Source organism: Danio rerio, chromosome 4 (assembly GCF_049306965.1).
Source record: "Danio rerio strain Tuebingen ecotype United States chromosome 4, GRCz12tu, whole genome shotgun sequence".
In the NCBI taxonomy this organism is placed as follows: Eukaryota; Metazoa; Chordata; class Actinopteri; order Cypriniformes; family Danionidae; genus Danio; species Danio rerio.
In genome coordinates, this window is record NC_133179.1 from 22,306,005 (window position 1) to 22,321,632 (window position 15,628).

At 35.3% G+C, this 15,628-nt stretch overlaps 1 protein-coding gene across 9 annotated transcripts in view; it reads left to right on the top strand.

Moving 5' to 3' along the window:
- Nucleotides 1-14,994, top strand: part of myf6 (myogenic factor 6) — a 69,963-nt gene extending 54,969 nt beyond the window's left edge. For 4 of the 9 annotated variants that reach the window (XM_073945837.1, XM_073945839.1, XM_073945836.1 and 1 more), the window contains exons 4-6: nt 10,394-10,773; nt 10,903-10,996; nt 13,299-14,994. In XM_073945837.1, the coding sequence (XP_073801938.1) occupies nt 10,394-10,773; nt 10,903-10,996; nt 13,299-13,414 (590 nt within the window). In that variant the 3' untranslated portion in view covers nt 13,415-14,994. Of the gene's footprint in view, nt 1-10,263; nt 10,774-10,902; nt 10,997-13,298 lie in introns of those variants that run through there. The other 5 variants (XM_073945841.1, XM_073945843.1, XM_073945840.1 and 2 more) reach the window with 2 other exon arrangements.
- The last annotated feature ends 634 nt before the right edge of the window (nt 14,995-15,628 follow it).

Below are 15,628 nucleotides of genomic sequence, written 5' to 3' on the forward strand. Positions count from 1 at the left end.
TCGCCCTCGCTTATCAGTGCAAGGGTGAGCTGTGTTCCCTGGAAGGTGAGAGCACACAAAATTAAAAGTGTATCCTCCTCTTGGGCATTAGTATGCGCCACCCCTGTCACAGATATCTGTAGAGCTGTGGGCTGGGCAACACCTAATGCCTTCATGAAATTCTATAATCTTCGAATGGAGTCGGTTTACTTGGTAACCCTGGTCAAAAAACGCTTGCTGCGCCATGCTCCCTAACCTGGAGATATGCGTGCTTACTTTCTATGCTATTTGAGTTCACTGTTTGGCAAAACCTGGAGAGTTCCTCAGTTCCAGCTCAGCATCGGTGGGCAGGCAGTGTTTAGTAGCTTTTTGAACACATTCAACTACATGTGCGTTTGTTCTATTAGAGTCATGTGCTTTTCACTACCTCTATAACTGGTCAATAGTCAGCAAGCTCAAAACACTTTACACTGCATTCACACTGGTACTTAGCATCGCCCACTTGTGATCGGATTGACAAAAACACATTTTAATACCAGGTGTAAACAGGGCCTAACTAATTCGCTACAAAACAATAAAGACTTTAGCCTCTAGTGTTGATAATGACACTTCTTGAGGCAGGTGAGTGAGGTTTAACTGCACATCTAAACAGATCATATAATACACGTTTTGATTAGGCAAAAGTGTTGTCAGCTCACCTAAAATGAGAATTTCTGCCATCATTACCATGCCCTGATAGTTCAACGGTGACACAGAAAAACTGATTGGTGGAAATTAGGATTTTCTAGTCATAGGAAATAAAGTAGGAGTCTAAATGATGAATCCCAAGGCCCTGTTCTAGGATTTTCAAGTGCTCCTTTTTTCTTCAAAAAGACGAGTGAGCATCTTCAAAAAGTGAGTCAGCATGATGACCTCCTTTCTAAAGGCATCAAAATCTATCCAGGGTTGCTATGAGAAAACGAAGGCATCCTTTGGGAAATTAGTCAGTGAGTTTCTGGAAAGGCAATTCCCTTTTCCCCCCATATATTTGTTTTATGGAATTTTACCAAAGATAGGTGCTAGGTTCCAACTGATATTCAGCAGTTTAAGCGTTATTTTATGTATTTCTTTTCATTTGTATTATAAAACAAAACATATACTATAGACAATATAAACTATACTATAGGAAATATGAACTATAGACAAAGAGGACTGGGCTGGGTTACCCAGGCAGCACAAGAACAGAATCACAGACTGGGAAAACGCAGACCAGGGAAAACATTAAACTGGCACAGGAAAGTAAACATAAAGAAGCTTTAAAGAGAACAAATAAAAAATAAAAAAAAGCAGATGAACTAAATAAGCTAATTATGGGAGAACAATATGCGTTGATCTAGAAAGTTGACAAGAAAGCATGCATGCAGCCGCATGTATAAGAAGTGCTCTGTACATCACAAGACTTAACGCAAGACACAAGCACATGATAAGTGGAAGAACACCTACCACCTACTTAAACTATGCTCAGTCCTGGCTATAAACCAAAATGTATACCAACTTGACAAAAGCACGAAGATCGAACAGCATGCTGCAGACAAACAGTATGAACACAAGGAAGAGAGTGCATGACCCGAGCTTGGCTAGGACAGCATGCTCAATACAAAACCAAGACACAGACAAAAGAAATGGATTCATGAAAACTCAAGTCGATTACTACATTTAAGATTGAAATGGTTAGGATTCTGCCACCAAAATCAAGAATCAACAAAACCGAAGTGGCAAAGCCCAGACAGGCATATTGATGATAATAACACAACATTTTTAGATGCATGTGATTTTTGATAGATTTTTGCAGAACTGCATTTGCTTAAAAAAAATTGTTATCAATTACTCACCCTCATGTCATTCCAATCCCTTGAGACCTTTGTTAATTTTCAGAACACAAATGTATATATTTTACATGAAATAAGAGAGCTCACTCAACCTCTATATACAGCAATGGCCCAAGAAGTTCCAAAACACATTGACTAAATATTCCAATATTTTCAAAGATGATTTTAAGGATTTTCAAGGAAGTTTAAAGATGTTCTTCTGCAAACTTTGCTTGTGATTGTTTGAGTTGTTTTTTTTATTTTTTTTTTTAGCTTAAACTTATTTAATAATTCTTTTCTGACCTCTGGCATCAACAAGACATTTCCACTTACATAGTTATCACTCACAGACTATTCCACTTTTTTTGGCCATTCTTTGTATACTCTATAAAATATTTTATCTGTAGAACAGCAGTTTACGATCACTCTATCTGTTACTGACAACCATGCCACATTTAGTCATTTAGATCAGTGGTTCCCAAAATTACAATGCCAGTGACTCGCAACCCCCAATATCCTCTGAGGTGGTTATACACCTTGCACATAATGGAGCACACATACCCGTAGACCAAAGTCTATTCATCATTTCATTTTAAAGACTGCCACTCTAAGACAATCCTCCATGTTTAGTTGTTGCCTGTATTTATTTTTAATGTACATGAGGGCTGAAAAAGTGTCTGAAAGTTTAACCTGGCACCATAAAATTATGTGCTGTGTCTTTAATATAACATAATCACCCCAGAGGTCGCAAAAAAACAAAAGGCTGAACGCTTTTTATTTGCATGTTGTTTTTTAAATATGACTATTAACTACTATTCATTAAAATATGGTAATTCTAATAGTTTAATAAAATGATATAGATTTTCGCATATCACCAGGCCACTCGCCTCATTGTCCCGCAACCCTTCAAGGAGTCCTAAACCCCACTTCGGGAACCACGGATTTAGATCACTTTTCATCCCCCCTTTATGATGCTTCGTTTGATTTTTCACAGATCTTCTTGACCTTGTTGTTTGGCTGGTATATGATTAATTGAGATACTCATGTTTTTCAATGTGCATTTCTGACAAAAACTCTACCCAACAGTCATGCATATAGACATGCCTCAGAATAGGTAGTTCTAAGACATACAGTATGTGAAAAGCTGCCAATGTAGGATTACATGTTCTTATCCATGGAGTCCGCAGGGAGGTTCTTGGCATATATCTGAGTGCCTTTCAGTTATACTTGTGTTGCGCAAGTGTATGCTGCCATACTTATTTACATAAAATACCCAGGTTTTCAAAATCACATATTCTTCTTCAGGAAGTTATTAAAAAACATAACCTTAAGCCAGGACCCAAATTCAAGTCACCAAAACCAACTGTTTTACCATGACAATTCGTACAAGTGTTGTCTGATGAAATCCAGTTTTATTATCTTTCCACACCTATGAGGTAAACAAAAGGACTTTTGCATGGTAAATGCATTACATGAATTAAGCCATTTAAAGAAACCTTCTACCCAGAGCAAGTCTTAACTGGATCTGTTCACAGGAAACTAATAAAGCCCAAATATATCCCCATATCCTAACCGGCAGTAAACAAAAGGAATCAGCCCATATCACAGTACATGGAGGAATTCACAGAACGCAAGATATGTTTCCTGCAGCTCATTTTATGTGACTAGCCTTTTACAATAGGATGGGCACGAGGATAGTAGTTACAAGAACATTAGATTGCCCATAAAAACATTGCAAATGTGATTTGCAAATTGTAATATATATATATATATAAATATATATATATATATATATATATATATATATATATATATATATATATATATATATATATATATATATATATATATATATATATATACATATATATATATATAAATTATTTCAAAAAGTTATACAGATTGTATACTTAAAGACAGATTGAAATATAATTACACAATGCGATGAAAGCTGAGTATTAATAAAAGTGATAAAAACAGGTTAAATAAAAGGTATGTAGTTATTTAGCATTTCTTTTTGTCCAATTGTGTAACAAACCAGACCCTACAGTTTTTTGCAATTTTGCGATCGCTGAATTTACTAAAAGTCGCAAATTTTAGCGTTTCTGCCAAATTCTTAATTTTAAATGCTAAATAATTGCAATAAAAATAAATATTGTTTGATGCGCTTCAGACTACAAAAGAAAGTAAGAGCAAATATCTAACAAACGGAGCAATGGAAAACACAGAAAAGTAAACAGCTTACAATAATGGAGATTGGTTTAAGGGTGACGGCCGCTGGACATGACCAAATTGAAGAACATTATTTGTGCTTTATATGTATGGCTGGTATTATGGTGTGCGACAAATTGATTTCATTTAACTCTTTTTCCGGCAGTTAACGAGAGAACAGTTAGTTGTACCTCAGTGAGGTACATGATGTCACCATTACTGTACTGTTCCATTGCAGATGCTCCGGGGAGTGAAATCTGAGAAAAAGTAAGATCATAAGATCAAAGTTAAAAAATTGTTTTTAAGAGTTATACAACCTTTCTTTGGCTTAAACCCTACTATTTTAGATCTGTTTTAGATCTTGTCTTGACAAGGGACCAAAATAAAGAATCTTTATTTTTTTGATTTGTGTCATTGTGTCAGATTGCACAGTAAACATAATAGGCTACCTAATATGGTAAATAATATATATATATATATATATATATATATATATATATATATATATATATATATATATATATATATATATATATATAATCACAAAATTGTCAGCAAATTTCTGTTAATTATCACAATAAAATAAGTCATTTTTATGGCAAAAAGATAAAAAAAATATACATAATATGAACAAAAACATATTTTTTAAACAAAATGTGCAATATATAAAACTTGCACTTATTTTTTTACTTTGAACACTATATTGAATGGAGTAAATCAAGCCAAGGACATGCCACTGTAAAGCTGATCCTCCTAAATAAAATAAACCTTTTGTAATCACCCAAATGCCCTTGGGTCACATTTTGGGCTTCCTTCAGAACCTCTTTCTCTTTTGTACCTGTTTGTTCAACTGATTCAAACAATAGCTTTATAAGTGTTAAAGCAATGAAATGCATTCATCACTCCTGGACTCATGGCCTCTAGAACTAATCCCTTGGGATCAAGTGAACATGCGTGGGCTTCTCTTCCTATGAAAAGCCTTGTAAAAGAAAACTATGTTCCTTTCCTGAGTGCTGAATGAGCAGCTGATGGACTTTCTGCCACTGCCAATGAAGCCGTGCTGATTTGATATGCTTTTGATAGCAGACAACAGTCAGGATGTGGGGAAGGGTGCAGAGTTAACACGTCTTATATTATAATTTCAATGCTGATTTGTTATTTTGGGAGGTGAGAATGACATTGGTGACATTGCAGAAGATCATCACCTCTGTCGCAAACACATTTATGAGACCGTATTGATCCTATAGCCCATAACCTTGTACACCAAAGGGAATAGGAGATGTGTCCACTATGAGAGACAACACACAAATGATTTAAAGGTATAATTCACCCAAAAATAAAAAAATAAAAACAGTTTATAAAAAAAAGTTTCTTATTAGTAAAATATTTAATATCTTCCTTTGTGTTTAACAGAAGAAGGAAACATAAATGTCTGGAACCATTTGAGGGAGAGTTAGTAAGTACACTTTTATTTTAGAGTGAACTATCACTTTAAACCTTCACATTGTATTGAAGAAGAGCAGAAGATAGGTTGATGTATTGAAACTTTCAGAAAAAACACTAATCCATTAAAGGCTATGTATCTTAAAAGAATAGTTCACCCACAATTGATAACTATACCATAATTGTCTTACCCTCAGCCGTCCTCTGTGTATTTGATTTTCTTTTTTCAGATGAACACAGTCAGTAGTTTTACAATTTAGCACTTTTACACAGTTTTCGTTACAAAAGGTTTGCTTTAAAGACACCTATTTTTCAAGTCTTTTTTGTTTCAGCACAAAATACCCATCAGATTATTTATTACACCTTTCACAATATTTAATTTAATTTGTTAGGACATTATAGCTGTTTTTCTTGCCTGTGCTTTTTATGCAAATGAGCTGGTTCTCACTGCCCACCACACCCAAATGTGTGTCTGAGCCATAGAGATCTCCCGGTATTGCTCTGATGCATGTAGCCTTCTCCTGTTACTTCTCACATAGATAAACATCACAATGACAGAAAGAATGATGCAGATTTCCCTTACTACAGTAAGAACCTTCCCAGCGGTTATGTGATGTATTTGTTGTGGAGTTAATTCAAGCCTTTCTGCAACGATGAGTCACACACATAAGCCCCTTTCACACATACAGACCTTCTGGAAAATTACCAGCAAACTGACCCTTTTTGAAAATACCAGTAAATTTGTTCCACCAATTTTCCGGAAAGACAAGTTGTAAAATTATTCTGGAAGGCTGCTCTGTGTGAACAAAGAAGGAAAATTGCCGGAAGGAGTACGTTCACGTCTAGAATGCACTGATGTGTGACGTCTACTCCAGCCAATCAGAACACTCAGATGCATTCTCATTTGCGATGTTTATTAAAATAAATGCCTTTGATTCCTTCTCCAGACACATTTAGCTGCTTCTCTGTTAGTCATATAACGTTTCTATGTTTCTTCTTAGTGCCAGTTGTGGAAAAAAATTACTGATAAAATGCTTATGATAAACTTCTGTGAGTTCACCTGCAAGCTCTTGGTTCAGTTGCATGCACATGTCACATGCATGCACACATCATTTTAAAAACACGAAAGCTGCAGCACACATTTCAAATGTATGTCTCGACATGCAAAAGTGTTCCTTTATTATCAGCATTTGTAATGTAGCAAGTCAAATGTTTAAACAAAGATGTTTTTAGCTGCGTTTAAATGTGACAGCATACATGTTAATATACACTGCTGTATGGATATCTGTCATGCTAAAGTAAATACTGATCTAATGTCCACAAACCGGGATTAAAGCGTCTTCTTTTATAATTGTACTGACACTATGCAGCTGTGGTGATGAATTACAGCGATTTTACCGTCTTTATTACAAACATGCACTGTTTTAAAAATTCTTTAAACTTGTAAAACTCATTCTTGAGGTGCCGTTGACCACAGAGAGCTTAAGAGGTCTTTTAATCCTATTTGCTTTGCGCGCACCCTGTCTTGTTGTTATGATTATACGTGTTACTATGGAGACGTGTTGATTCACAGCTGTCAATCAATTTGCTGGGTGGGGAAAACCCAACTCTTACATCACGTTGCGGTGGGCCTCAAAATGGGAGGGATTTATATCACACTGATATGACTGTGCACACACTATACCTACACACTGTTCTGTCCAAACATCTTCCAAAAGTTTATTTTCATCATAGGTGCCCTTTATAATAATACCAGAATGTTGGAGTTAAACCTAAAAATGTTGGAGTTTATGGTATGCTCTTCCATTTGAGTAGAAAAATCCAGTCAGAAAACCGCCCCAAAGCTGCAGAGCTTTAAGAACATCTTTTGAACATGTACTGTATTTTAAAAACTGTTTACCACTTGTTGTAATAGTGTTGGGAGTAGGGGGTAAACTAAAATATACACTTATTGGACAAGTTGGTGTTCATTCCTTTAAAGCTGTTCTTTTGAAATGTGGATTTATTAATCAAAAATATTTCACCACATGAAAACACAAGTTTTCATCTTGTAATTCCTTTTTAGCTGACAATCACGTCATATAATTTGTGGACTGGCTGGGGTAAGGTAATAATCATAAAATGAGTTTTATTTGTGAGTGGATTATTTCATTAATTCTCTGTTAATCCTCAGCATCAGAATAAAGTGTACAATTTTGCCTGATTCAAATTTTAAAATGGTCTACTCTAAAACGATATGCAATACGATCCATTGGCAACTTGCAGCCCCCAATAAAACATCTCACACCGATCTTGTACAAAAATGTCAGAGGACACATAACACTTCGGAAAGGCCTTTCATGTGTTTTCGGAATTAAGATAAATGGTTCTAATAGCTATTTTTACTTCACATGCGTGAGCTTTTCAAAAGCCATTTTGACTGCATACATTCCAGGCTATTTTTACAGGGCATAAAAACAAGACCCTCTTTCCAGTGTCCAGCAATTCTGTGTCTGTGTGTGTTTTCCTCCGTTATTAATAAATGCTTGAGGTTAATGTTCTGTGAGTTAGTTTTCTTACTTAAAAGTTACTGATACAACAAATTACTTTTCACTAGATTTATACACGTGCTAGTGAGCAAGTCTTAGGTGCACACAATCAAAAATATTTTAAAAAAAGTTTTTCAAGTAAAATATATTATTTAACATCATTATTCATTAAAATTCATTATCATATTTATTCTTATTCGGTAACATTTAAAACTGCCACAATTCTACAACTTCAACAGCTATAGCAGTCATTCTGACTGTTTTTGCTGAGCAAGTCTCTATTTAAGAATGAAGCTTTGAATGGCTGCTGTTATATTGTATGGTCTTCTCTATGTGTGTTTGTATGTAATATTTAGTCACAAATGCAGAGCAATTTTAGTAAGTCTAAATGCCAACTTGTAATCGATAAAAGCAGAACATTTTGGTAGATAAAAACAATGAAAAAACTGTACACAGAGCGCTCTGTCAGCCTTTTTAATTTAATGAATTTGTTTTTTTTTGGAGCCTTGGTGTTGCCGCCGTAGATAAAAACAATGAAATTATATGTTTTTAATACATTGTAACTTTTGGACTTTTCAATGCTTGACTTTTCGATGCTTTTAGATGTTTGAGAAACAATCCTGCACAGTCACCAGTGGATCAAAATCCACCAATAAATGCATCTGTTCCCTTGTTCTTCAATATCAAGACACAATTTTGAATTTAAAATTGTATCACTTTTCTGAAAATCACAGAACCTACTAATTACAGAACCTAGTAGCTGATTATACCAAATAAAATGTTTTACAATAAGTGATGTAGTGAGTGTACTTTAAAGTGTACATTTGAATAAATTAAGCAATTTGTTAAAAATCATTTGTCTAGTGTTTTATATTTTCACTTGCTATATCACATGTAGTATTTTACATCAAATATCAACAATTACAAGTATTTTTTTACTAGTTATTTTTGATATTTGCTAAATAAAGTTTGCTTGAAAGATAAATAAATACAAATATCTTTATTCACTTTGTTCACTTTATTAAAATATATTATTTCCATTTTGAATTTTTTTAGATTTCTTTTTCAAATATATTTTTTAACCAAACCTGTTTTGCTTCTACATACAATGTATATCTAGCTACCATTCCTAAAAAACTCCTAAACCTGCCATTAACCTGAGTAGTTAAATAATGTAAGCAAACATTTTCTCAGGTACACTGCAAAAATAATCGCATCTAAATGAAAAAAAAATATTTAAAAAGATACAAAGTAGAAACAATTCAAAGTATCTTCCTGCCAGTAAGAAATAAATAAGGCTTTAGTAAACAAAACATGTCTTAAAAAGAAGCATTATCAAACATATTTCAAGTGGCGTATTGAGTCTAATTATCTTAAAGCTAACTTTTTAATAGATTTTTAAATAGTTTGTTCTCTTATTTTGTGTATTGTTCTAATTTAGGGATTTATCTTAATTTAAGAATTGTCATAATATATTTGTCTTGAGCCAAAAATGCGGCAAAGCATTTAAACTTAAAGCATGATTACTTTATGAATAAAATCAGGATAACACATTTTTATTCAAGACTTGACTGAAGTTACAATGGAAAAAGTTTATTTGCTTCTTCTCAAAATGCTGAAGCTTACTGCAACAAAACATAACGCAATGTATTTTGACACTAATGAACAAGTATACGTGTGTAACTGAATTTTTTTTCATTGGCAAAGTAATAAAAATACAAGACTGGTCTTAAATTATGACATTATGCTAAATTTGGAGGTAAAACCCCTAACTTTATGATTTACTAGCATGAAAAAAGTGAAAAATCTTAAAACAATCACAATAACCTTAGACAGTCTGAATGTGCATTGTATTGTATTCTTTAAAAAAATATTTTTTTGTCAAGAAAAAAAGAATAGCTCTTGACTAAAGGAGTTTCTGCAGTGTAACAATAATGACAATTGTATAATAAAGTTCAAGCAACATGATTGCATCATGTTAAATTGACCTAAAATAGTTACTCCATCTTTATATATATATATAACTTGTTTTAATCTTGTTTTAATAGTATTAAAACAAGTAGTTAGTAAAACACCCAGTTGAGTGTTTCCTATATTTTTCATTTGGGCACCAGAAGGCCTATTGAATTGAATCTGAAGCCCCGCAACAGCTAAGCGCTGGATAGAATTTCACATGCTATATTTAAGTCTCCCAACTTGTGTCACAGGGCTATTTAAATGCCAACAGTCTTACTGTCAAAACAGCCTACAACAACATGATGGACCTGTTTGAGACCAACGCTTATTTTTTCAATGATTTGCGTTATCTTGAGGGGGACCATGGGACCTTGGATATGCCAGGAGTGTCCCCATTGTACGAGGGGAATGACAGTCCTCTGTCCCCAGGTCAGGATCCTGTCCCGTCGGAAACGGGGTGCGAGAGCAGCGGAGAGGAGCACGTCCTCGCTCCACCGGGGCTCCAGGCGCACTGCGAGGGTCAGTGCCTCATGTGGGCTTGCAAGATCTGTAAACGGAAATCTGCTCCTACTGACCGGCGAAAGGCCGCCACTTTGAGAGAACGAAGGCGGCTCAAAAAGATCAACGAAGCTTTTGACGCGCTAAAGAAAAAGACGGTGCCTAATCCGAACCAGAGGCTGCCCAAAGTGGAGATTTTACGCAGTGCGATAAACTACATTGAGAAACTGCAGGACCTCTTGCATTCGCTGGATGAGCAGGAGCAGAGCAATGACACTGACCCTTACACATACAACCTGAAGGAAAACCATGTAAGCCCATCCATTTGCTCTGGATCCACGTGGTGCTTTGACTCTGCGCACAGCTAATGCTATGATTTGTGTTTCAGAGTTACATTAAGAGTATTATTAATGTTTTTTCCATCATGATTGCCTGTTCAGGTGACTCCCAGTGAGTATCATTGGAAAAAGACCTGCCAGAGCTGGCAGGAGAACCCAGATCATTCCAGCTCCCAGATGGCAGGTCATAGAGAAGGTTGGTACAGAGCAGGATTTAACTTCATTTACGGTTTCTGATGGTTTCTTGGGCTGGTTGTCGGTTTGCTTTTGTTAGCTTGTATCTGTGCATAACTGGAAATGCTGGTAGCTTTATTCAAGGTTGAATAAGTTGCTGTGAAGGTTGGTAGTTTATTTGGACTTTTTGTCATTATACAGCAATGTTAAAATCTGGTAAAGAGCAGAGTTAGCATTGCTTTTGTCATGTTAACCCTGCATGAGTGTGCTAGACATCAATAGAGAAACACACACGTTGTATCTTTTACATGCTCAACTTTATTATTTTAAATGTAGACGCACGACAACCATGATCAACATTTAAGCTACATCGTCATGGGACTCATGTGGTCTGAAGCGCTCAGATTTTCCAGACGTGTCTGCACTATGGAAAATGTTCAGGGCCAAAAGTCTTTAAATGAGGCATGTGAAATTATATCATGTCAACATGCACAGTTTGACACTTTCAAAAAAGTTAACCACGATAGCCAATTAAATTGATATATCTGGAAATTATTTTGCATATGTAATGCATGAGTACATTGGGATTTATATTCATTCATTCATTTTCTTGTCGTCTTAGTCCCTTTATTAATCTGAGGTCGCCACAGTGGAATGAACCGCCAACTTATCCAGCAAGTTTTTACGCAGGGGATGCCCTTCCAGCCGCAACTTATCTCTGGGAAACATCCACACATATACACACATACTCATACACTACGGACAATTTAGTCTACCCAATTCACCTGTACCGCATGTCTTTGGACTTTGGGGGAAACCGGAGTACCCGGAGGAAACCCATGCGAATGCAGGGAGAACATGCAAACTCCACACAGAAACGCCAACTGAGCCGAGGATCGAACCAGCGACCCAGCAACCTTTTTGCTGTGAGGCGAACATGCTACCCACAGCGCCACTGCGTCACCTTTGGGATTTATATCCCAGTATTTAAAGACATCAGATGTCATGTTTATTCATGAAGGCTATATTAATTGTAGATTTGCATACACTTATGTAAACATCAGACATTATATTGCTTTAATTTAAAATGCATTCTCAACAGAGCAAACTGTTGTCTGGGCTTACTTATAAAATTTTAATTGTTGGTGCTAATAGTCTCGTGAACAGTTTACTACAATTACGCTTCGGTTGTCCAGAGTTTGAGTCCCAGCTCACTAACCTTTTCTCTCTCTTTATAAATACTGTCCTGTCATAGTAAAGGAGAAAAAATCCCAAAAATAAATCATAAAAAAGAAAAAAAAACTTTAAAATTGTCACCCAAATTTACAGTTCTCAAAATGAAAACAAATACACTTTTAAAATGATTTTAGTAATGATTTCAGTAGCAACACTGAAAACTCAGCCAAGATGTGGGAGTTTATTCCCCCAATAATTGATTAAATAACTTGTTTGCACAAGCTGCTTATAACAAACATAGTTTTTAGTTACGTACTCTTTGGCTGGTGTAAAATATAATGACAGTGTCACATTGCATGTGTGGTTGAGAAATTACAAATGACCGGCATTATCAGTCAAAATACAGTCATTGAAACGCAATGTGGTGACTTTTTAAAAAGTCGCTTACCAATTTTTTTTCCTCTTTCCAATTCACTAAATGTACATTTACACACTTGGGATGGCTTTGTGAACACAATGAATGTACACGTTTTGCTTGCGTTTGCATGTGTTTTAGCTATATAAATCACAACTTGTTACAGAAAGGGCACAATGCATTTTGTCTCACTCATAGTTGGGGCACTATTTTAGTAAAAATTCCTATGGGTCACATTTCAGGAAAAAGACAAATGGCCTATACAGTCATATACAGTACTGTAGAACAGATTGTATTATAGCTGTACAGAAATAAGAAGCGATGCAGTGGAAAGGCCAGTATGGAGGAGGAAAGCTTTAAAAAGATAAAACAAAAAAATGCACTAGTATAAAAACCTTTGACAGTCACAAAAAAGCTGCATGTTTTATGCAAATAAAGTGGTTTCAGTGTTTTATTAGAGCAACTGCACTGAAAAGGGACATTTATTTCCTACCTTTATAGTCTGAAAAGTACATTAGTGAAATGGTTTAGTAGTTAGTTTTAAACTCTTGGAAAACTATATATAGTAAGAAGCATGAAGCAAGATAATACAGTATTCATTTGACCGGAGGTTATCCATTTCAAGAGTGTTTAACTGTTCTTCACACATGTAATTCTGTCTATGTAAGTCCCTATCATTTCCTCCATGTGTTTCTCAATGCGTAAAAACCGATGAGCATGATGTGTGTTTCAGGAGCCGTGTTGGAGTCTTCAGAGTCCAGCAGTCTTCGTCGCCTCTCCTCCATTGTGGACAGCATTTCCACTGAAGAGCCCAAAGCCCGCTGTCCCAGCCAGATCTCAGAGAAGTGAAGCTCAAACATCACCCACCTCACATTTCCCAATACTTTTATTTATTTCCATGAGCTAGTGTCGATGTTTTAAATGTAATAGGTGACACTTTGCAATAACTTTTTATAAGTCGTTAACAAACATGCCTATATAATGCATAACAGATCAGCCTAACGATTCAATTCAAACACTTCCTACTGCATTAGCTAATGTGAACTGTCAATGATCATTGTGTCTGATTCACTATATATTAATCTTTGTTCATTTAAGTTGTTAAAAATACAACTGTTCATTGTTAGTTCAACTTAATAATTGAAGTTAATCAACCTTACTCTGTTACATAAATAAGTAGTAATACAAATATGTTAAAAATTATTTAGAATTTCCATTTGAATGTAACCACACTCATAAAAATGAAGGTTTCAAAAGGATAACCTATGTTTCTATCCAAGTAAGTTAATTACATTTATGCTCAAAACTGGAATATCATATAAAACATTTGTGTATGAAGCACTGTTTCCATCCAGTGAGTCAAAGTGAACAAAACTCACTGCCCAATAAACTAGCGGCAAAGATCTAAACGAAAAATGGAATTTGCTGTGGTAGAAGATGCCACTGTGGGCCTTTTTTCTAATATAATAATTTAGATTCACCTCAGAAGATATAATCTAATGAATGTGCAGTGGATTGTGGGGTGTAAGATGCTCTTTAAGAGCACAGCCAGTCAAGACAGCTCTGGAGATAAAAATACTAAACCACTTTGATGACAGACTTTGGCTGAGGGATTTTAGAATGACCAAAGCATTTCAGATATTTTACAATGTGGTCAGTCCGCTAGTTTGTCCATAAATTTTGCACCATCGCACAAATCACATGATCTGTAAAACAAACTTACATTACTTTTTTGGTACATGTGTTTCCATTTTAGTTTATGTAAAGTTTTTCTTGACAAATATAAGTTTATCCTGTTCAGTTTTTCGCATATATGCGCATTTTAAAAATGTGTGTGCTTCTTGGCATTTCCATTTAAGAATTTGGTATGTGATATTCCAAAATGTGCAAAAAATAGGTCGATAGAAACAGCCAAAAAGAATCATTATAGTTTAACTTTCCAGTGAACTAATTTTTTCATGTTGTGACATGAAAAACATTTTCATAATCTAATCAACCTTATTCCTATAAAGAACTGTTAGTGTAATGGTAAAAAACTATTACCATTCTATTCTCTTGGAACTATTTCTCCCAGTTATTAATCTTTATAACTTATTTAAGAATGTTTTTGATCTGTTAAGCATTACATACTGTAATATTTGATTGCATTGTTTATAGTTTTAATGAAGTATTATTTTGAAGTGTCCCAGTGTAATAATATGAGTTGTAATTGACCATTCAGTGTAGTAACTGCAGGTAATTCCAGGTTCATTTCAGGGTCATTATTATCAACAATATGATACTTGTCCATTTATGTGGTCCTCTAAAATGTACATATTTTGTAATATATTGCTGTTACTTAAATTCTTTTATAAATTAACATGAAAAGAGAGCACTTGATCACTGCTGGATGTCTTTCCAACAATAAACTTTAAAAAAAATCTTACGTATTTATTTATTTGTTTTGTTTTATATTAAAACAAATTCACTGTTTCATTTATAAACCATGGCGGCTCAGTGGTTAGCACTGCCACTGTCGCCTCACAGCAAGAAGGTTGCTGGTTCGAGTCCCAGCGGGGCCAGTCGTCATTTTTGTGTGGAGAGTTTGCATGTTCTCCCTGTGTTTGGGTGGGTTTTCTCCGGGTGCTCCGGTTTGCGCTATAGGTGAATTGGATTAACTAAATTGGCCATAGTGTGTGAATGCGAGTGTATGGGGTGTTTCTCAGTAGTGGGTTGTGGCTGGAAGGGCATTCGCTGCGTAAAACAAAAGCCGGTATAGTTGGCAGTTCATTCCGCTGTGGCGACTCCTAAAAAATAAGGCACTAAGAAATAGAAAATGAATGAATGAATGAATTTACAACCCATTTTTGTTACTGTGCTTTTATATACATGGAAAGAATATAGAATGCAGGTAAAGGCTCTGCTTTTGGGGGACTGGGATTGAGGACAAGACTTTTGTCAGGACTTTTGTCAGGTATTGTAGTGTCTAACAAAGCTCAGGGGTGTCCAAACTCGGTCCTGGAGAGCAGATGTCCTGCATAGTTTAGCTCTAACTTCTTTCAACACGCCTCCCAGGAACTTTCT